Source organism: Notolepis coatsorum, assembly GCF_963971535.1.
Source record: "Notolepis coatsorum genome assembly, chromosome: 13".
NCBI classification, from domain to species: domain Eukaryota; kingdom Metazoa; phylum Chordata; class Actinopteri; order Aulopiformes; family Paralepididae; genus Notolepis; species Notolepis coatsorum.
Genome location: NC_140177.1, coordinates 103,416,640 through 103,441,023, shown reverse-complemented (window position 1 = coordinate 103,441,023; position 24,384 = coordinate 103,416,640). Strand labels below are relative to the sequence as shown.

Sequence of the window (24,384 nt, the reverse complement as noted above, 5' to 3'; positions counted from 1 at the left end):
TGCTTCCCTCAGATCCTTTCCCAGTGACTGGACATACTTATCCACATCCACCGTATCTCCATCCAAAAGGACACTCTCAAACATGACATCGACAGGTAATCTTGGGGTGCGGCCAAACATCAAAAAGAAGGGTGGGAGCCCTGTGGTCTCATGCACCGTGCAATTATAAGCAAACGTCAATGTTCAACATCTGAGGCCATTTCACCTTGGAACGAGGTGGCAAAGCACGGATCATACTACCTAAAGTGCGGTTTAGACGTTCTGCCTGTCCATTCCCCGTAGGATGGTACGGCGTGGTATGGGATTTTTCAACCCCTGCCATCTGAAGCATTTCTGCTATGAGTGCACTCTCAAAATTAGCCCCCCTGTCGCTATGAATGCAGGCTGCAAAACCATAAACAGAAAAGAAATTATTCCAGAGCACTCTGGCCACTGTTTTGGCAGATTGATTGGGACACGGGTAAGCACATGCTAGCTTGGTAAAATGGTCAGTTATAACAAGCACATCAATGGACTTATTATTGGCATCCTCAGCCGACCAAAAGTCAATACACACCAACGCCAGTGGTGCAGTGGTGACTATAGATACCAGCGGAGCTCTAGCCTCCGGCTCAGGTGCTTTGCTCAGTACACATCTCTTACAATGACTCACATATTCTTTGACATCCTTTTCCATGGAGTCCCAATAGAAACGTTGTCTAGTGAGCCACAATGTGCGCTGCTGGCCCTGGTGACCAGCCTCATCATGTACCCCTTTCAGCACCTGTCCTCTCAGAGCGCTCGGTACAACATATTGAAAGACCTTCTTCTTACTCACAACGTGTTTTGAAACACGGTACAACACTCCTAATTTGGTTGTGAGTTTTCCCCACTGTCTCAGTGTGCGGTTTGTTTCTTTCGACTCATGAACTCTCTCTCTTCGAGATGGGCGGCGGCCTCTATCTACAAAGAATTTGACTCTACCAGTAACAGGGTCCTGGCACTGCTTGTCGTACAATTCCTCATGAGTGAGGACAGGCAATGGGCTCTGTCCCATGGACACCAACCTTTCTAACTGCTGCACATGAGAGACTGCTCTCATAGCTGCGCCATCCTCCCAACAGCGATGTGTGTGCAGTACAGCAGATACCTCTTCACGGGATATGCTCCCACTGTCACTACCCACCTCACCACTGGCCTTAAGGGAACTCTGAGTGGACAACCCTAGGCCCTTCCTCCTCACCTCTGGTTCCTCACAGGTAAGACGCAACATGTTCTGCACGTCATCCACCTCCAAACCCTTAGCCTCCCTCAATCAGACATCATAGGCCCAGGAATGTACTGAATGTCAAAATCAAAAGGTGCCAGCTTAGCCACCCATCTCTGCTCGCATGCATCGAGTTTTGGCTTTGTGAGGATGTACTTAAGTGGATTATTATCTGTCCACACTGTAAATTTATGTCCTCGCAGCCAATGGCTAAACTTGTCGTGTATAGCCCATTTCATGGCGAGAAACTCAAGCCTATGAGCTGGATATTTAGACTGAGCATGATTCAAAGATTTACTAGCAAAAGCTATGGGCCTGGCTGTGCTACACCCTTCCTGCACTTGTGAAAGCACAGCTCCCAGTCCACTAGTGGATGCATCTACAGACAATAAAAATGGCTGAGAAAAGTCAGGGTGAGCCAACAGAGCTTGTCCCACCAATGCAGCCTTTAACGCCTCAAAGGCCTCCCTACACTCCACAGTCCAATCTGCTGCACTAAGCCTACGAAGGGGGGCAGCTCTCTTCCCTTTAACTTTGCCTCTCTGTGGCTTTTTCACACCCGTGGTCAACTGAAACAGTGGTCTTGCAACTACAGAGCAGTTCTCAATGTAATGTTGATAATACACCACCATTCCTAAAAATGACCGGATCTTATTGGCAGACGGAGTGACCCCATCCGACTCCATAATATCGCTCTCCGTCACACCCACTATAGCCTGCACCTTATCGGGGTCTGTGGCTATCCCTTCCCGAGAAACAATATGCCCCAAAAACTTCAGTGACTTTCTCAGAAACTGACACTTAGATGGAGACAACTTCAGGTTGTGTTCTCGTAAACGCTGAAATACCATCTCCAGCCTCTGCAAGCTCTCTTCTTCAGACTTGCCAAAGACCAGAAGGTCATCTAAATAACAGAGAAGACTCAGTGAGTTCTGATCACCAAAGATTGTGAGCATCATTCTCATGAACGTAGCTGGACTGTTACAAAGCCCCTGGGGCATACGGTTATATTCATGTAAACCGAGAGGAGAGGAGAAAGCAGTGTATTTCTTATCATCCTCATGCAGTGGGACATTGTAATATCCGGATGTCAAATCCATAGAACTGAAAAAGGCATTGCCTCCCAACGCTGCAAGTACATCTGCTTGATGAGGTAATGGATGTGCATCTTTCACAGTGCGAGCATTTAACCACCTGAAATCCGTGCACAGTCTCAAGTCCCCATTCTTTTTCCAACAAAGAACAAGGGGGGATGCATACTCGCTACTCGACTTCCTAATTATCTCCCTGTCCTCCATCTCGTTCAGAGTCTCTCTCAACTTTTGGTAATGGGCGGGGGAGAGCCTCCGGTAAGGTAACCGAAAGGGCCGATCGTCAGTCAGTCGGATACGGTGACAGAAGCCACTAGCCTCACCACAATCCAACCGGTGTCTAGAAAACACATCCTCATAGTTCTCAATTAGGTCAGTCAGTCTATCTTTCCAGACTGGTGAGACCTGACAGTCATCAACTGACAGGTTCTGGAGCCCTAGACTAGCCAGTCTATCATTCCCCCTAGCTACATTGTTGCTAGCACAACTCTTAGCTGTAAGACTGCCGTGAGAGCTGCCACTACTCACTCTACCGGCATTCTGGTGGACTGACGTGTTCGTATCACCTGTCAAAATCTTCTAATGCAATGCATGGATACACGTCAGCCACTTTCGCATTCCTTCTCAAGGTGATAGCTTTGGTAGTCGGATTTATAATCTTGACAGGAAGCCACCCATCCCCCCAGAGAGGTGTAACTACCCTGCCAACTAGTATGTTACGGTGCACACAACGAGAGGCGCTGGGCTCAACAATAACAGTACTTCCCATAGAAAGTTTTGTCCTGGGTGGGAGACGACCCCACACTACATGCTCACTCATCGGTTCAAGTGTTACGGCCTGTTTCAACTTGACTGTTCCCACTTTGTCAGGAATTTCCTCCCCCCTCCATCTCTCAAGATTGGCCATGAACCTGATAAACTGACTGTTTTCGTCCTGACATGGTGACTCAGCTGTTCCCAATATGCGCCAGTAGGCCCCCGTGGATTTGAACTGTCTGATTAAGGGCTTCATCACATTGGTGCCTATAATGAGCTCATCAACCTGACCCTCCACTATTAGGACTGATACTATGTATTCAAAACCATAAAGCTTAAGTTTCAGCTCACACGTTCCCACCGGACTAGTCTGTTTCCCACCACACCCCACAAGAACAACATTGGTAGTCGATATCAAATCACCCGTTACTACTCCTGCCTCCCTCAGCCGAGGAACCACATCGGCGCGCAGAGAAGTAGCCATGGATCCGCTATCTAACATCCCCTGTAACTCAACCTTGTCTCCTGTTAATACGGTGGTGAAAAATAAACTGTCACTTTGGGATGTTCTGGTCACATTCTGCATAATTACTGTCTTGTCTTTGGGTGCTGCTTCACAAACGGACGTATATACAGACTGAATATCATCATTGCAATTGGAGGAAAAACCATAGGGGCCCACATTGTCCTCCTTTGAATGGGGGCCAGCTAGTTTTCCTGGGGAGGACCAGCCTGTCTCTGACCAGGGGGCTGTCTAGGAGTGGTCTGCCCACAATAGATACCAATATGCCCTGGACCCAGACACTTGAAACACAGCCTGTGCGTCCTACAGTGCGTCCTAGTGTTGTGCTCCAAACTGCCACAAACCTGACATTCTTGAGAATGTTTGGGGAACTGTTTATGGGGGCCATTTTGTACATAAGGACCATTTTGTACAGACTGAGTGTTGTTGCCTAAAGCCATTTCTAATACTCTCAAAACTCTATCCATTGTGTTATTCTCAGATACAGACGACAGCTGCTCTAGCTCTGGACTACTGACAGCCATAGGTGACACGCTTTGTTCGTGATTAACAACCACCCTCTCCTGTGATGACTCAATGGCGACCACATGTTGTGTCAACCGACCTCGACTCGCTCTATGCTCTCTCAAATATTCATCCAAATGTCCCTGCACCTCACCTGCTGTCCACTCACGAGATGGCTTACTTTTGAACACTAAAGACAACTCCTTATCGGGGCAGTTACGGATGAACATGAGAACTAGATGCTGGCTCAGGCTAGTCTGAGGTTCCCCCTTACTAAGAAGACACTGCTCTGTGGCTTCTGCTGCTTTGTTAAGCCTAATCCAATAGTCAAGAGGATTCTCGCTTGCATATGCTTTGACTGCATAAAAGTCAGCTAATGGAAGATCTGAGTGAATAATATCACCAAAATGTTGCCTCAGAATGCTAAAAATAACACCCACCTCACTGACAGTTGAGTTGCTACGCATCCATACTTTGGTAACGTCCCGGGCCCTCCCCATTAGCTTGTTCATAACCTCCTCAACTTGTTCAGCTCCAGTACAGTTATTTTTCTTCCTGATATACGTCCTCATGAGTTCCTCCCACTCAAAAACAGAGCACTTATCTGTGCTGTCCCCTCTAAAATAGGGTGGGGCATTTGCATCTGATCGTAACACAAGATTCATTTTGGATGCATCAATCACAGTATTCCCACATTGGTCAGGTTGGAACATCTGTTGGGGATTTTGAGAAGCTAATGCAGGTGAAGTCCCTAAGGTTGTGTTCTGCATTAACGTCATTCTAATAGCTTCCCCTATTTCTGACCCAATGGATTTTATCAAATTGGCCATTTGGCTGGGGGATGTTTCAACACTAGTGTTGTTCATTTCACCAGGTGAGGGAACAACCGGGGTGAAAAGTAACGATTGGGCATTTCTCTCAGAGTGACCCTCTACACTCCCCCTTCCAGGACTAGAGGAACCTGAACCACCTGGACTCGCCGGAGTAGACTGCATAACCGGTGTGTAACTTAGAACCCCTCTCCCTCTCCCCACAGTCAAGTTCCCTGTAGGAGTGTTTCCTACATTCAAAGTCATTTTCAGTATCAAATGGTACTTTTACCGTTATACTCACAGCGTGTTTTAGGTAACACACTCGAAATCAATAAACTTGATTAGAGACCATATCTTTTTCAAAGGATTCAGTGCTCTCCAGCCTCCTCAGGAACAGACGGCGAATGCAGCGTCCCCGTGACCAGGCCGCGCCGGCTGCATCCACGCGTCTAGGCCGCACATGAAGCCTCCACGTCTCTCCAGCAACACCGGTGGTCGGCTTCCGCTGACCAGTTGATCCGGGTCACGGCACCAGTTTGTAGCGTGATCCAATCTGCGTTGTGTCTGGTGTGAGGTGGAAGTAGACTCCGACAACGGTACTCAATTGATGGTTGTTTTATTGGTGATCTCCTGTTAGCGAACCAAAACAGCACATACAAAACATGGCATGAGCTACCATCATCACCGTGTAGTCCACCTCTATGCTCTTTCACGGTAAACTCAAAGAGAGCGCGCGCACACTCAAAACAGTGCGCCATCCATAGTTACAGCAATTGTTAGCTACTATCAAATACATGTAACTCAGTACAAGTCAACTTCAGCAAAAACATATGAAATAAGATGAAATGAAAGACAGTGTGTAAGCATTAATTAAACCGAAATACAAAAACAACGGTTCATACCTGTTAGCGAACCAAAACAGCACATACAAAACATGGCGTGAGCTACCATCATCACCGTGTAGTCCACCTGTGATTGCCAAACAGAATACTAGTTAGCACACAACGGTACTGTGGCTGTTTTACACAGGGCGAGTTAATGTCATTACACACAGGACAATTTCAGTACCAAAACCAGAACATAAATCAATTTTACAAGTTATACATAGCAATTAAATCAAATATTAGGTAACCGAAAGTGCGTACCTCTATGCTCTTTCACGGTAAACTCAAAGAGAACGCCCACTTCCGCCGGCGTGTCCCTTGCCGACGAACCGGCTAAACCATTATGTACATTGGTTGAAAGTATTTACTATACAACAAATACTCAACTGGAAAGATGACCTATCCTCTCTAAACCCATTATAAAAGACCAAAAGGGATTTCGTTTGGAGAATCAATAACTCAATATGAGGAAATTAATATAAACTAGTAACCAAGACACCCCTCCAAAACACTCTAGTGAGATCAGTCCACTTTGTTCCTTCAAAGTAAGAGTGTTTCCGTCTTGACCTAATTATTTAAGATGAAAGATAACAGTTTCTGTCCATGATTCTAGCATAACAACTTCACTCTGCTACACACACACTGAGTGACGTGGATGAGAAACCTGTCTATAGTATCGCTTTTCAATCTTTTTTTAGCAGGTGAATTGAGGCAAGAAAAATCCCATTATTACAACAGTAAAGGCTGTTTCACATTATTCGTGGGAACAGATATTAAGATGCTCATCTGTGTTTGGGATTTTGTCTTAATTTCAAAACAATCTGGTATTATGACATCGTAGTCTGATAATCATTTTCAAATGAAAAGCTACAGGCCTGTCTACCCTACACACAGTGGTCTCTGATGAGCTACAGTCCTGTCTACCCTACACATAGTGGTCCCTGATGAGCTACAGTCCTATCTACCCTACACACCATGGTCTCTGATGAGCTACAGTCCTGTCTACCCTACACACAGTGGTCTCTGATGAGCTACAGTCCTGTCTACCCTACACACAGTGGTCTCTGATGAGCTACAGTCCTGTCTACCCTACATAGTGGTCCCTGATGAGCTACAGTCCTATCTACCCTACACACCATGGTCTCTGATGAGCTACAGTCCTGTCTACCCTACACACAGTGGTCTCTGATGAGGTACATGCCTGTCTACCCTACACACAGTGGTTCCTGATGAGCTACAGTCCTATCTACCCTACACACCATGGTCTCTGATGAGCTACAGTCCTGTCTACCCTACACACAGTGGTCTCTGATGAGCTATAGTCCTGTCTACCCTACACACAGTGGTCCCTGATGAGCTACAGTCCTATCTACCCTACACCATGGTCTCTGATGAGCTACAGTCCTATCTACCCTACACACAGTGGTCCCTGACCAGGGGTGTAAAGTACTTGAGTAATTGTACTTTGTTACAATACTTAAGTACTGTTTTGGGGGATTTGTACTTTACTCAAGTATTATTAGGTTTGTATACTTGTACTTTTACTCAATTACATTTCAGAGAAAAAAAACATACTTACATAGTCCTTACATTTAAAATGCAGACCTACAAAGTACAAATCTCGCAGGTCCAACTATTTTAATTAGTATATTTGTTTCTCTGGCCGAACTAACGTTAACGTTATTAATCCTGCGGCCGCACTTTATTTAAAAACAGCCAATCAAGTCCCCATCAATGGAAAATGAACCCGCCCATACCCATGCAAGGGATGCACCGATATGAAAATTTGCCACCGATACCGATTGTTCAACTAACACAATCGGCCGATACCGATATTTGTGGCAACAAATTTTTTTTTTAAATATAATTTTTTTTTGTATTTTATTTTTTTTATGAAACTACTGTATATTTGTGTTACAAATTGTGCTCACCGATATGAACATAGGCCTCTTTACTTACTTAAAAAAAGGAAACATCAAGAAATAGCACTATCTCTCTCCCAGTATGTTCCGCAGGGCTGCAGCTAGGTACTAGTTCTCCCAGCATGGTCTACCTGCTGGGCTGCAGCTAGATACTATTGTCTCAACCAATGAAATTTTGATTGACAGTCGATTCTGCCAATTACGTCACACACCGCTTGCACCCGCCTCTGCTGTTACCACCAATCGGCAAGCGCGTATACATTTTTTACTTCGGCTTTTGTCCGCCATTGATTTTGACGAGAGCTTTTCTACAACAACAACAATGGCGGCGCGGCTGACGTTTAGCTTTTAGCTCCGCAGGATGACTTAAATGAGGCATAATGATTTTACTGCAACTAATGTTATAATAAAACAAAGCCTTTCTATACATGTGTCTGATTGAAAACGTTATTAACAGATTGCAGAATGGGTAAAACTCAGGGCTCTGTGAGCAACGGAAGGAACTGAGCCAGTATGAATGCTTGCTACGTTCGGGTAAATAATATGCTGATGTTATTGAACGTGTAACACTAACTATATAACGTTAATGCCACAAAACGAATGCCTTGTTAACACTTTGGTTGCCTAAGGTTAAATTCATGATATACCATAGATTGCCAGCGCTATTTGTCTATGGAGAAAGTCCCCTTCTTTGCAGGGCTATAACTTTTTAAATTCTATTGCTACATTGCCATTATTAGGGCCCATTCAAAGTCCTATATGTATTGTTCATTGTGTAGCGACGTTAAACTTTTTCATTCACATATTCATAGTAAAGTATGGTCTAATGTATAAGTATGTTTTCATCTCTTTCTGCAGCTTTCTCCAGAACGTGATATATAGCCCCAAATGCATTATATTGATGATGAAATACAGTTTGATGGCAATCAGCGCGATATAAAAAATTCCAACTAGACGTACTTCTAGAAGTTACTACACGTCATCTGATGTTGACCGGATGGGCGAGGGGGCGTTTATAATTCCGTGGGCAGCGTTATACCAATCATCTAATGTGGGTCAAATGTTGATAATAGCAGTTATATCGAAGACGGTAACGTTACACGCTGAAACTCACCCCAGTCTCCGCGCGCCGTTGGGCGATCATCGTCGAGTAGAAATGTTATCATTATGGGATATATTTTTACCCGGTCAATCTCCAGCTTGTATAATGGTATATACGTCCAAATCATGTTGTTTATCGAGTTATTGCCAATCGATCACCGTGTAGCGTGACGAGCCAGAGTCCCATGAACTATAGCGAGCGCCCGGAAGTACTACGGTCGTCATGACAACCTCTATTCAACATCCTGTTTGGCGATTGCGCCGATCGGCCACCAGATGGCGCTCCTGAACCGCCAGAGAGCTCAGTGGGTCCTGCTGGTGGATCTCAGGCCAGCGGAGGGGACATATGAATCCGATCGCAGATTTTTGAAATATTGATATAAGGACGCTGTACAGCGTCCCCCGGCAACTTGAGCATGGCCAGCAATGACGTGAAAAGACGTTTCATGGCAGTCAAAGTGTTAATCATAAGTAGTAACTTTGATGCAGTAGCTTGTGTGTGTGTGTGTGTGTGGGGGGGGGGGGGACTGGGGACGGCGTTGTGCAGGTCGCGAGTGAACTTTTTTTTGTCTTGACACTACACAAATTGATGGATATTTATCGGCTACTGCCATCGGCAAATTCGAGCTTATCGGCCGATAGGCCGATTGCAGTCAACAAGGCACTTATCGGCCGATACCGATACCCGACCGATACATCGGTGCACCCCTTGATTGGTCCTTGTGCAAGACTAGAAAGCTGGGATCTTTGATTAAACATCTGCTATCAGAAGAATAGACAGTTAAAAAAATGTTTTTACTTTTACTTTTTAGTACTTAAGTACATTTGAAGAAACCTTTTAGACTTTTACTTAAGTACAATTTTGAGACGGTACCCATACTTTCACTTATAATTTCTGGGTACTTTTTACACCCCTGTCCCTGACGAGCTACAGTCCTGTCTACCCTACACACAGTGGTCCCTGACGAGCTCCATCTTGATATCTGTCCCCAAGGGATGGGGAAGAAATTGTATGCACTTAGTAGTACAGCAAGTTGTGTGTAACTAACTGGCATTATGTGAACACACCACTTTCATGTGTTTGAATTGCTGGGGATCACAGGGGTTTTCTGTGGACGTCTGCCAAAGAATGGAAGAGCTTATTGTTATATATTTGTTTTATTTATTATCATGATCTTGTGGATGCTGCGTTTTTATATTTTTATACAAATAAAGTTTTAGTTAACACTTTAAGTGCCGAAAACGTGTTTAGGCGTCTTTCCTAGCCATGCTAAAGTTGCCGAGGACGCCCTAACTCGTCTTTAATATCAATATTTCAAAAATCTGTGATCGAAATCATATTTTTCCTCCGCAGCCCTGAGACACAGTGCTGGCCTCCTCTCAACCCTCTAGCGGTTCAAGAGCGCCATCTGGTGGCCGATCGGCAGAAGCGCCAAACAGGAAGTCATGTGGATGAAGTGCTGATCGTCCATATTACTTCCGGGCACTCTCTATAGGTCCCGGGACTCGATCTCGACACAATACATAGCGATCCGTTGCCAATAACTCGATAAACAACATGATTTGGACGTATATACTATTATACAACCTGGAAATAGATTGCGTATTTCTACATCCCATAATAGGAATATTTCAGTTCCACGCTCATCGTCCAACGGCGCGAGGAAGATACGGTAAGATTCAGCGTTATTTTTGAACGTGTTCGATATAAACTGCTCTGATGATCATATCACCCACACTAGATGAATGATATAACGCTGCCCACGGAATTATAAACGATCCCCCGCCCATCCGGTCATCATCAGATGATACGTAGAAACTTCTAGAAGTACGTCCAATTAAAATTTTTTATCTCGCACAGATTCCTACCAAACTGTATTTCATCATCAATATAATGCATTTGGGGCTATAAATCACGTTCTGGAGAAAGCTGCAGAAAGAGATGAAAACATACTTATACTTTAGACCATATTTTACTATGAATATGTGAATGAAAAAGTTTAACGTTGCTACACAATGAACAATACATATAGGACCTTGAATGGGCCCTAATAATGGCAATCTAGCAATAGAATTTAAAAAGTTATAGCCCTGCAAAGAAGGGGAACTTCTCCATAGACAAATAGAGATGGCAACGGATGGTATATCATGAATTTAGCCTTAGGCAATCAAAGTGTTAATTTACTGCTTTGTATGGTTTTCTCTTCCATTTTCAAGAAGAGAGCCCCGTTTAGACGGAAACGCTAGCAGGTGAATCCGCAAAAATATTTTTTCGGATGTGCCTTTCGTTTATACGGAAACAGCGTTTTTACGGGGTGAAACCGTAAAAAAGTGAGACCACCTTCCAGGGTGGAATTCCTAGAAACGCTAAACCTTTGCGCTCTCATCTAAACTGTCAAACCGCATAAAACGATGACGAAAGGGTTGTCAAGGCTCTCGTCGCGTGTACTGCTTACATCACAGGCATGCGCCAGTAGCCTAGAAGCGTAAATAAAGCATGTCTGATTCTATCCATGGCGATCACCTGAAGGCTACATAACATTGGCAGTACTTTTAAATACACAAGAATCTGTCCCGCGGCGTGACTGGACCCACTGTCTGTGAGTGACTCTGCTTTGGTCCAATCACATTCCCCACCCACAGTCTGCGAATCAGAGGCAGAGTAGGGCGGGTCTTCACAGCACGTCATGTGACATATGCGCCAATCGTGTGACAGCGGGGCTCCGTTGTCTCGAGTTGTTACAGCCTCGTCTGCACGGAGAATTCCATCCCAAAACGCTTGTCTAAACGCAAAATTAAAAGTGAAACCGTAAGACGACTTTTGCGGTTTCTGTTCAGACTCTCTCCGTCTAAACACAGACTCAAAGGTAGGCCTCTCAGCAGGGCTGTCCTCCACTGAAGACATTCTTAAATTAACTAATAGCCATAGGAGTATGTCGACTAATCTATTTGATTTCATTGACAAATCTGTAAACTTGTTTCCCACATACAGGATACCTCTTTAAATCGTGTGCTTACCAAATGTGTTAAGTAGTTGTTTCTCAGTGAAATACCCCTGACTCAGCCATAAACAGAGAGGAAATTAACTTTGCTCTAGTTCAAAGGGCTACATGAGTTATGATTCCTCCAGTTAACATTTTTGCACACCTATTCCTAGTAACTCCACAATTCTTGGAAGAGAAATTCTCCCTAATCCTGACTTTTCACCCCTAAATATTTAAAGGTCCTACTTTTATCTTAACCCCCACACAATTCTTAAGTGTCTAGTCAATCTAAATGTGTTCATAATTTCTTTTGCACATCCGACTTCCTTAGAATTCAAAAGGGCCGTCACTTATGGGTTTCATAATTATCTGCCTTGTACCCTACCCACACTTGATTACTCCCTGTACCCACTTCATTACTCCCTGTACCCACTTCATTATTCTCTGTACCCACTTCATTATTCTCTGTACCCACTTCATTACTCCCTGTACCCACTTCATTATTATCTGCCCTGATTGGCTGCCCCTGTACACACACACACTTCTGAACTGGCCAGTAGATTAGGTAGGGAGTGTTCCTAGCTCCGGAACTATTTTCAATAAAGTACTGCCATAATTGATTTAACATTGTCAAGACCACACCCTACAAGCATTCTATTAAATTCCCCTAAATTGAAAGACACAAACCCTGATTTGTCAAATACTATCCTCTCGCAGTGGTAGTTGCTGTGTGAAGACTTGGGGCCCTATATGGCTGTGTGAAGACTTGGGGCCCTATATGGCTGTGTGAAGACTTGAGGCCCTATATGGCTGTGAGGACTTGGGGCCCTATATGGCTGTGTGAAGACTTGGGGCCCTATATGGCTGTGTGAAGACTTGGGGCCCTATACTGAGGGAAAGGCTACAGGATCACACAGACGCACAAGACAACTAAAAAGTCAAAGCCTTTACAGTATTCCAGGAGTTTTAATAGAGTGAATCCAGTAGACAATCATGCATATACAGTACCACAGATGAACAGGGTGTCAACAAGATTTTCTTCATACCAATTTTGATGCTTCAGATTCTACTCCAGCTCTAAAAAGGTTAAAAAATGTTCAATACATTTGTTGAATGAAACACCATGTCATGATATTGACACTCGGAACTAAACGTAATTGTCCTGTTAATAAAGACACAGTACTGGACACTAACAAATAATGAAAGAAAGAACAAATAATTCAACTTTATTGCTAGTGATCTATAAAACTGAGGTTGCATGGTTATAAGATCGAGTGTCGGAGCGGCGTGCTGGTTGTATATTTGAACATGAGTCTTGCGAAGAAGAGTATCCTGCTGAGTGTTTACAACTTGGGGCCGCTGATCTGTTAGTCTATACCTCTGTTTTAAATTTTTCTGGGGTTATTCATTTATTTTTTCACAGGGGTTAAGGATGTGTGTTTTGATGGACAGAAAAATATTGGAGAATACATCACTGTCCGTTAGCAAGGCTGTTGTTTCTACAAACAGCATAATTACATTAGGTTATAATTGAAAAACAAATCAATGGACAGCAATACCGTCTGTTTGTTTTATATCTGTTCTTTTGTATCACCAATACAAGCAGCAATTTACAAATTCGAGAATTATTAACACGAGGCGTCATCTATTCACATTAATACACAGAGGAGCAATAGCAGTGTTCGAATCCCTTTCCTCAGACAGCAAATGTACAAATGTAGCATTTAAATAGATTCCACAGCCGCCAACACACTACTAGAAATGTAACATTCACACTGAGGCCATTTTGCTCTTATTTCGATGCCTTGGGGTGGGAACAGGGTGGAAAGGAACCCAACCTGAGCATGACACAAGAACAAAATGGCCACAGTGTGAATATGGTCAATGATGGGAGGAGGAAGTAGTATCATTTGACATGGTGGAAAACCTTGTGCGCTACCTGTGAAGAGAAGAAACAAAACAGAATTAACAGCTGAAGGTTTAAGTTAAAGACATACAAGTCAGTATTCAAATTAAGATGAGCGACGTCTTCTAATCTCATTATCTATGATCTTTTAAAGGCATACGGAGTAGAATTATCCTAAAAAAAACCGATGTATACAAACATAATCCCTCTCAATCATCACTTATGACTGTGTGTGGCGGTCTCTTTAACTGCAGAGACACCTCCCCCTGCCTCTATTTCTTATTTTTCTGGGCGTTATGTGCACGTTGCATGCATGCATGTATTCCCTCCCCCATTTCCCCCCCAGAAATGCTGACTTGTTCGCTTGTCAACATTCTAGTTTTCTATCTAAAAGGTGAACCCAAAATATGTTTCTGACAACATTCTTTGTGGCAAGTTTGATATATCGCTGGATCATTAGTCATATTTGATCTGCAATGCCTAGGTTTGAGACAGTTTGAACTTAGTTCGATGGTACAGCGTTTCTTATGTAAGCAGCACATTGTTTCGGTGGCGTTCGAGTGACATCTAGTGGCTGAAACTACTCTGTATGCCTTTAAGCTTGTGCGTTCACACATTCATAGCAATAGCAATGGGATGTGTTCCGACATGAATCAAGCATAGAAATGGTTGAGGAACACAGACACAATGTTCAGTTGCTATGGCATGCACTTATCTGTGTTTCATTACACATATGATTTTGCATGCTTACCAACTGTTTGGGGACATTAATGTGTGTCGTCAGGCCTTACAAATACATTTTATTTGATTTGATTTTGTTGTTGATGACTGGAGCGTTTGCAGGTCTGGATGTCTGACGGTAGCGGGCCAGAATCATTCTCGGTGACTAAGCTAATGGCATCAACTATACTAGCAAGTATTCCAGACCACGTAACTAAAATACAAACTATCCCTTTAAGGGAACAGGCCAACATCATGGGAAATGTGCTTACCGTCTTTTTCAGAGTCAGACAAATGGATGGATAATAAATGTCCTCTGTGCGTTCAGTAGAAAGCTATCTGGCTGCAAGTTAGCCTAGCTTATCACAAATTAATGGAAGTGGATACAGACCACTAGCTTAGCATAAAACTCCGGGAGAGGTGTTTTTGGCTAACAGCTAGGCTAGTGGTCCGTATCCACTTCCATTAATTTGTGCTAACCTAGGCTAGCTTGCAGCCAGATAGCTTTCTACTGAACACACAGGAATTGTTATCGGTCTTCTTGTCCAACTCTAGAAAAGACAAGTGAGCACATTTCCCATAATGTGTTCCTTTAAAAAGGTAAGGGTTAAGTTTACAAACAAATAAATCTACGAAATGCGGACACCTTCTAGTCATGACCAAACTAGACTGCCACCATCATACGTAACCTAGGAATGAATGGGAAACGATGCTTACACAATGGTCCCGTGCGTGCAGGAAATCGAACAGTTCTTCTGTGCAGTCCTCTATTGTGTTGGACCTGGAGCCGACCCGAGCTGCACAGCTCTCCAGACGCTCCTTGTAGTGGACACAGTGCTCCGCCTGCTCACACTTGCTTCGGACCGCATCTAGGGGGTCCTGCGTGGCACAGACAGAGCAGGGTGAAATACACCACATTTGAGTCAACAAAAAATACTTCTTTTTTGGTTTGTTTACGAATAAAATGACAATGGCACACTGATTCAGAGAGATGCTGCCTCTGCGGATCATTGTGTATTCCTCGTGTCAACCACGATTGTGTCCCCACCTAGCATCCCTCATTCAGAATTTAAATCTTGTTGGTTGCCATCTTGGCCCTTAGTGCTATATACACCAAATGGCTAAAATGTTTAGATTTATCTTTGACCGATTTGAAAAAGATTCAACAGTGCATGCTCTTGGTCGACTGTCAACCTAATCCACCAAGTTTGAGCCAACTCGGATAAGACATGCAAGCGTTCTGGTGGTTATGGGTAGATAGCCTACCTACATGTATGATTTTAAACTAAAAACTTAGTTCACAGTACAGATTCAGCCCCAATAACTCTCAAAGTGTGCATGGCAAGCATGAAGGAGATATTATAAAGGTGATACCGGTAAGTCACCTTGTTTTGCCATACACTACATGGGTCACCTTAAAGACTAACACCACTTTGTGTTTCTACACATCGCAAATGGAAAAATGATTTGGCTCTTCCAGTACTTATGATTATATTCCTGGAAAGCATGCCAACTGTATAGAGAATGTGACGTGATTTATTGGCAACAAATTTGCACTACAACCCATACCTCATTACACCTTACTGTAAATTGTACCTAAATTGTACCTCATCCCATTTCTGCATTGTACTGTATAGTATATAGTATATTGTATTGTAACTCAGTTACTTTCTACTCTGCATGTACATTGTATATATGTATATATTGAAAACTTTTTGGCTACGTACTTGACTTGTATTTTATACTTACTATACTTTTATACTTATCTATTTTTATCTAGCACAATTTCTGGAGCAAAACAGAAAGAAGCATTTTATATAAAAGTATTCTGTACTTCTGTATGACAACTAATAAAGAAACTTGAAACTTGAACTTGGGCAGGGGGAGTCAGACGGTCGCTACGGAATGCCGGTGGTCGCCATCTTGGAAGGTTCACTCAATTTGTATTGAGAAATCGCTAAAACGGCAGGGATGAAGAAAAAGAAGGCCGGCCGGTCCGCGTCTATGCTTAGGCAACTGGCTTGTCCTTACGCGTTGCTCTGATTGGCCACTGATCTACGCTAGTTTCGCCCCTACGCCGGTATGAGCGAGCACATGAGCCTAGATAATAATAATAATAATGCGTGAGCCCTCGCACACAGGCAGGTTTTTCCCCCACGCCGGTAGATAATAATTTATTCGTTTATAATTCAATGACCGACGTTAAATGATTCATGTAGTATGGGTGATATATTGATCAGAGCAGTTTGTATCGAAAATGGTAAAGAAAAACGCTGAAACTCACCCAGTCTCCTCGTAGCGTTGGGCGATCACACTGGAGCAAAAAGATCGCTATTATGGGATGTTGATCGATGCGATCAATTTCCGGTTTGTATATTACTAATACACGTCCAAATCATGTTGATTATTGAGTTATGGCAAAGATTCATATCGACGGTGTCTGTATTGAGCCCCGGGACGATAAGCGAGTGGCCGGACGAAAATAGGGGACGGACCACTTCCGGTTCGGGCAACTTCCGGTTTGGCAACTCGCCGATCGGCCACCAGGTGGCGGTATTGAAGCGTTGCGGAGTTGTGATGGATCAGACAGCATCACCCAAGGGGGTGAAATATGAATACCATGACGAAAATATGAAATATTGATCTCAAAAACGCCTTACGGAGTTATTGGCAGACAACACATGGCGGAAAAACCCGCCTTAACACGTGAATGGCGGAGAATGGGTTAACATCGACGCACGTTCAATTTTTTTTTGTTTACTTAATTTATCATCTCTCTATATTCACATAACTAGCGTGTTCCTTTGAGACGACTGTAACCTTTATGACTAGTGATGCACGATATATCGGCCGCCGATATAATACTGGCCGATATGGCAGCTTTTTTACACATCGGTATCGGTCCAATATCAAGATAGGGCGATATAAAAAAATATATGTATATATATATTATTTTTTACATGTTTTGGCCTTAAATAGTTTCAAAATATCAGTAATTTCTGAAAATAAGTTACAAAAGTAAAAAGAAATAATGCGTTTTGGAAAATAGCTCTTTATTTGATTATCATAAAAAAGTGTTTTCTATACAGAGATATCGACATCGGTAAATATCGGTATCGGCCAGAACAGCAATATTAATATCGGTTATCATCGGTGCATCACTATTTATGACCGATTAAATGACTAGTTAGCCAAGCAGAGCCTGGCTAACTAGTCCACATGAACTTTGGAAATTACTCAATAATCAACTAGGCTGCAGTAAAAAACTTAAAACCAGATTCTCAAAGCTGTAAAGGAATGTGAATCCCTACCCACATTCAAAACAGCTCTAAAAGAGCACCTACGGGAGGCTGCAATTCGAAACTGGCCACCGTAAATGTCCAAACCCCCCCACCCCTCCTAATGTACAGTCTCCTCCCCACCGTATGTATATATTCTCTCCCCACCGTATATTTCTCTCCCACCCTCTCCTAATGTACAGTATCCTCCCCTATGGTCTGCATCCCCTCTGGTCTGCATCCCCTTAACAATTGTATGTATTGAGCCGTACTGTATTGTACGGTGTACCCATTCTGCAATCTGTTAAATAAAGTTTTCATTCATTCATCCTAGTAGTGCAGCTTGTTTTCTTGCCACACAGGCAGGTGGAATTAACGTTAACACATTGGTGCCACGCCCCTTCCGGGATACGGCTATGCGGTGCCAAGGATTAACCTAATAGAGTCTGTCACCTTGTTTGTAGAGCTAGAACTATATTTTATATTATAGCTATGGATACAGTAATATGGTCATTTGACACTGAGTTTCTTCCGGTCAAGATGCAAAAAAGAAAAAGAAAATGTCTTCCATACGTTCCCGTTTTATACTGTGATGAATATAAGTATAGTTATAGCGTGGTCTAGGGTAATTCCCAAAAGGCTACGTAGCCTTTAGCGTGTATTCTACTAAAAGCGTTCTCGTTTCTTCCCTGGACTAGTTTTTTTTTTTTTTCATGCTCTGATCGTCACCAACGGAATACGTTACACACACAAATTACACACACACGCTCCGATCGCAATGAAGGAATTTTAGGATCAACGCAAGATTGATACCATATAGCCCTTACCTTGACTAGGATCTGCCCCAAAAAGAATATTCCAATTATCTGATCGCCATTCCAAGTATTGATGTCGATCGTGTTGCCAACATAATCCACCAAAGAACATGAACCGGGAGCGCTCGATTCTCCTCAATGCAAGAGTTATAACCGCTTGTCCTGCCCGACAAGGAAGACTCCGCCCGGAGACTGTAGATCGACACACACGCCAAGCCACATAGTTTCAAAGGAAGTGTAATACTGGCCGCAAGGCGGCGGTATTGGACTTTTGCGATTCCAGACCCATTCCCAATGATAACACAGGGCTCCCTGGATGGATTATAAATGGAAATATCGAATAAAAGAAATAACGATCCAGAAACGTGTTAACACGTGATTGGCACTCAACGGTTGGGCGTCAGAAACGTGTTTATCAGTGAATGGCACTGAAAGTGTTAAGGACAAGACCAGGGCTGTACACTGCGATCATCTCGTCGCAAATTGCCCCCTAATCTGGCCGGTGCGAGTGGAAAATATCATCTGGGGGCAAGCTTGCGAGTAGTGATTGCAACCCTTCATTCGCATTTCACTCCTAAATTAATCCATACAAATTGGATAAAACATTAGCCTACAACCAGGGCATAATGTTGCGGTCGTAATTTCATTAGACAGACCAGCGCGGACCTTTAATAAAATGCAATTTGATTGACACGAGCAATGGGCTAACGTTAGCTGCTATCCACGGTATCCATTAGGATTATGCTAAGCTAACTAGCGTTAGCTGCTGCTAACCCTGGACACCAGTCAAAGCGGACTCCACAACACTAGTTCCATTCGGGAGGAAAGGGGGTGGGTTATATTGACAACGCTTGACAACAGAAGTTTAAACATAACTTCATATTTATTGGTTATTCGTTTCTGTTACTGTATATCATCCACTTTCCATCTCCGTCTGTTAAACGCTTCCTGTTTACATTAGAGTGTGACGTCATCACCTACGGCAGCTTAGACCAGGGGTTCCCAAACTTTTCAGGCCAGGGCCCAGAAAATAAGGCGTCAGAGAGCCGCGGCCCAATGGACATCGTCAGGCTTTTTTTTTTTTTTTTTTTTGCCAGGTGACCGATTTTTTAAGCCAAATATCACTTCAATCCTATTAAGTTAGTTCAAGTTAGTTATTCATTTATATGTGCTATTTATGAGAGGGCTAACTTGTTGCAAAATAATAATGATAATAATAATAGCCTCATTAAAATACTATTGTTGCTTCGGTTGTTTTCAGCGTTTTATGTGCATAATCTGTTATTTAGTTTGAAATGTTCGTTGAAATAAGTAGATTTTTCGTTTTTGTTTATTTATTAAGTTAATATAAAACCATATAGTCACATTTTAGAATACAATAGAATAGAATTTTAGAATACAACTAGAAACACTGTCCTGGCCTGCTTCTAAGTTCAGTGGCCTGACAAAAAATAAAAAATAAAATAAAAAATAATTTTTTTTTTTTTTTAATCATCTCGCGGCCCACCCGTGGCTGCTCGTGGCCCACCTTTGGGTCGCGACCCCGACTTTGGGAACCACTGGCTTAGACGATCAAAACGCGAACCTAGAACAAAACCCGGGGGGGGGGGGCTGGCTCTCTCATTCGTTCTCGCCCCCTCTCTCTCTCTCTCTCTCTCTCTCTCTGATTGATTGAAAACGTTATTAACAGATTGCAGAATGGGTACAATACAGTACAGCTCTCTCTACATTCAATGATTTAAAGTAGCCAAACGTTACAGACAGTATAAATACTAACTGGATAGTTGATGATATAAACATTTAATTTCATTATCTGAAATATTCTAAAATCATTAAGTCTGCTATAAGCCATTATCCCTTTGTGTGTGTGATTATTATTTTCTCACAGTAGTGTGTGTGTGTATATATATATATGTGTGTGTGTGTGTTTGGCTAAAGTGGATAGAAAACACAGTACTGTGCAAAAAAAAGGCACCCAAAAGTTTTTATATAAATGGTCTTAGATGTAAATACATTTTTTATTAGTGTGTCAGTAGACTACTCTTAGTACATTTTCATTAAATTATTTTTTAAAGCATCTTCATGGTTTAATAATGCAAACATATGTTGCAGGGACTTATTATAATCATCATATTGGTGTGACTGTATGCATCAAAGGGTTAAATCAAGCATTTTTTAAGTGCTTTAGAGGAAATGTCAAAATATTGCGATATATATCGTGTATCGTGATATGGCCAAAAAATATCGCAATATCATTTAGAGGCCATATCGCCCAGCCCTACTATAATGGTAAAATAATTATTAAAAAATGTGCTCCTAAAAAATATTCTTTGCCCCTAAATTTCTCATTTAGGGGCAAGTGTGCCCCTAGTGAAAAAGCTTAGCATACAGCCCTGAAGACACACTAGCAGTTTCTGTGCTGCTCCGTCATTTACACCCATGGTTCTAAAGAGAAGATCTACCATTACATCATCGTGTTTATAGTCTCTGGTACAGATGCTTTTTTCTTGTGAAATAAGGAATATTTTACTAAAGCCCTCCTCCAATGATTAATAAAGTGAAATGTCCTGTAACGAAGGGGACACATAATTATTCTTTGTTGTCAAAATGCACCTATGCTTGACCATGTTGGGGGTCGTGAAAAGGCGTTTTTTGGGTTCACTAGTAACATTAGTGTAACAGTGAACATAAACACAAGCATGTGACCACATGTGTTGAATGCACAGTTTTATCTGATCCCCCATGGTTTTGGTGCTGGTCCACGCATCCCAGAAGATGTCAATGTCCCGGACAAATGTGAGAAATTCTGGTCAAATATTATCTGTGTTTATTGAGCTTAAAAACAATATAGGCTATATAAATATTGACATCATCAAGGCATGTAGAAATATTATATTTTTCTTTATTGAAAGGTAAGACATTATATTCCAAATAAAACAAGTCCCACCATCAATAGACTCTTTTGCGTAACTCGTCCCCAAAGTTGGGATGTAGGTATAGAGCCATATGAAATCCACGTTCACGGAATCGTGGACGGAATCGCGGAATTGAGCAATAAAAATGGAATCAGCTGTAAACGTGGAATATTGCAGAATTTGCCCTAATCTGGACTGAAATTCCGTGTTCGGGAGAACATGGAACGTTTGGTGCAACACAAACATGACCGGGGACGCTACAGCGTGTTACACACAACACGCAGCAATTACCAAGCATCTAGCTGCTTCGGTGTTAGCGTTAACGTCGAAAGAAATTCCACACTAAATTCAGAGCAGCGCAGTATCCTAATGACTTGTATATGACCGGCGATAAGGTGTTTTGCTAATTCTGTCAACATGCCGTGGACTGGACTTGCAAAACACATGCGAAGATCACTCTCCAAAAGCCATGTCAGGAACGCGGGAAAACACTGTGCTTCAAAACAGAGTAGGGTATATCTGCAGATTGCAGTGCCGCAGCCCCATACACACCAGCTCTCTAACGATGATCCCTGGTGATCACAATAGATACAGCTAGAGGGCGAGGCTAATCACTGACACTATTGTGATGAAATAGCTATGTAACGTTGCAGTACAGAAAGTACACAGGACTAGAAATTATAGCTTCTTGCTAAATCTGGTGCACCCATCTATTTGTTTAATGCAAATGATTGTCAGTACACACTGTCCTTTATAAACGAAACTAAAAGGTGCCTAAATTATGCATTACTTTATTTCATCACAATAGAATAGATATAGCTAGGCTACTTACATTGTGATAATGTCAGTAGTAGCTAGCTGTATATTGTTTGTTTACACTTGAAATGTGTATTTTTATTTTGTCACAATATTATTTAAAAAATATTGTGTAAAATGTAACTATTTCTGAGTTGCAGCACTTAACATTAAATAGACTGTTATATCTTACATTTATTCATTCCCACTTATTAGACACTATTTCTGATGGTAAAATGAGCGTACAAAGCAAAATACAGAATTCTGAAATATTAAAACGGAAAAAAATGAATTTTGGGGGGGGGGGGGGGGGGGGGAATTTGGAAACAAATAAAACGGATTTCATATGGCTCTAGTGTAGGACTAGCGATAATGTTGTTGATGGAAGACTCGGACTGTTGCCTGTGCTGTTGAATCCAGTTAAATAAATAGAGAGACCCTCCAAGCTCCGTGAGTCGGGTTAAATAAGTGGAGAGACCCTTCCGAGCCCCACTGTCCAGTTCAGCAATGTGGACAGCGCCAAGCTGTTGACTGTTTTTGAGTCAAGGTGATGTCACAGCCTACAGGACATTATGACCAGAGATAGTTAAATATGTCAGACTTAAACAGAAGTGTGGTATTTCAGTTTACACCAAGGAGCTGTATCACACAGAATCAAGCCATGCCTGGATTACTGACCAGACCATCAAGGGCCTCGGACCATCAAAGTCCCTGAGAGCCCCAGGTTTGTGTGTAGATTAATTGCCTTCCCCTTTAAGACATCTCTGTGGCTGGCCTGGACATATAAAAAGCACAACATGATCAACAACAACTTACCACCATATCTTCCTCCTCCTCTTCTTCTTCTTCTTCCTCCTCCTCCTCATCTCCTCCGCCTCCCTCTGCCTCTGCTTCCTCCTCTTCTGCTGGTGCCTCCTCCTCCTCCTCTTCCTGGTCAATGACAGCATCAAAAGAAAAGTTAGATGGGAATGCCATGTCATTCAATTTGAAGTATTCTCCAGTTATTCTCCAGAATGTTAGAGCTCATACATGAACAACTCTGTCCCTGAGGCCAGAGAAATAAGGTTTCAACCCTGTGATGTCAATGTCATCTAGGTGTAGTTTAATATCTGGAGCTGCTCCACAGAAATCACAGAGCAATCACATTTAATTTTATCTGTAACATCTAAACTCTAAAGTATAGGCTAGTCTACTCATACGTATGCAAGCTCAACTTGTTTTATATATAGCATTATATACATTATACAAAACCCCACAACAATCAATGCATCCTCAAATATACACATCTAAATGACGGTACTATATGTTATGGGGTTCGGGGAAAAAAAAGACATAGCTAGCAAGAATGAGGATGAATGACAAAAAAAAGAAATGTCGAAACGGCCTAAGATTGATGTAACGTAAGTTAACATTGATGTAACGTTATTCACATCAATATGAAATGAATTGAAAATGGGGGACCCTGGTGTAAACAAGACGAAAGTATTTCTCTGGTCTGCATATCCTTAACAATTGTGTGTATTGAGCCATACTGTATTGTACCCATTCTGCAATCAGTTAATAAAGTGTTCAATCAATCAATCAAAAAATATTGAAAGGAAAGAGGAAGAAAATCGTGATGTGATTGTGAACCACCAATGGCAAAACAACATCTGACAGAACAGACAGGCTAACGTGACTTTCCAAGAAATACAATCAATTCATTGTAAGATTCCCCAGTCAATTCATACACCTGTCATGTCCAACCGGCAAAGGTATGTTCATTACCAAACTAGGATAGCAGCACACTGGCCAACTGAGCAGCTAATAGGGCAGAGTTGTGTAACTTTGATCAAATACACATTAATACAGGCGTTAATACAACACTATTTAAACAAATGTCCTTACCTCGTCATCTGGCTCCCCGTACATGATCATTTTATTTTCAAAAACCATGATTATATTGCAAAAAATCGCCAAAATGTCTAAGCCAAAGGGCAATTATGTCCAAGCTCGAGCACTTGTATCTTGGAGGACGCGTTAGGTCACACGCAGGAAACAGACAGAATTTTTGCCGGATGAACGCTCCTATTGGTTTAGAGGTTTCCCCTCGATGGGTCTCGTCCAACCATCTCCGTAGATTTAGCTATTTG

General features: G+C 42.4%; 1 protein-coding gene across 1 annotated transcript; it reads right to left on the bottom strand.

Annotated features, from left to right (window-relative positions):
* Positions 1–12,768: 12,768 nt before the first annotated feature.
* Positions 12,769–24,259, bottom strand: LOC311239099 (cytochrome b-c1 complex subunit 6, mitochondrial-like). The gene is made up of 4 exons (XM_084327342.1): positions 24,140–24,259; positions 23,069–23,182; positions 15,167–15,328; positions 12,769–13,762 (listed from the first exon to the last, which is right to left on the bottom strand). The coding sequence occupies exons 1-4, from the start codon at positions 24,185–24,187 to the stop codon at positions 13,730–13,732; spliced, it is 357 nt and encodes a 118-aa protein (XP_084183468.1). The 5' UTR covers positions 24,188–24,259; the 3' UTR covers positions 12,769–13,729.
* Positions 24,260–24,384: the final 125 nt, after the last annotated feature.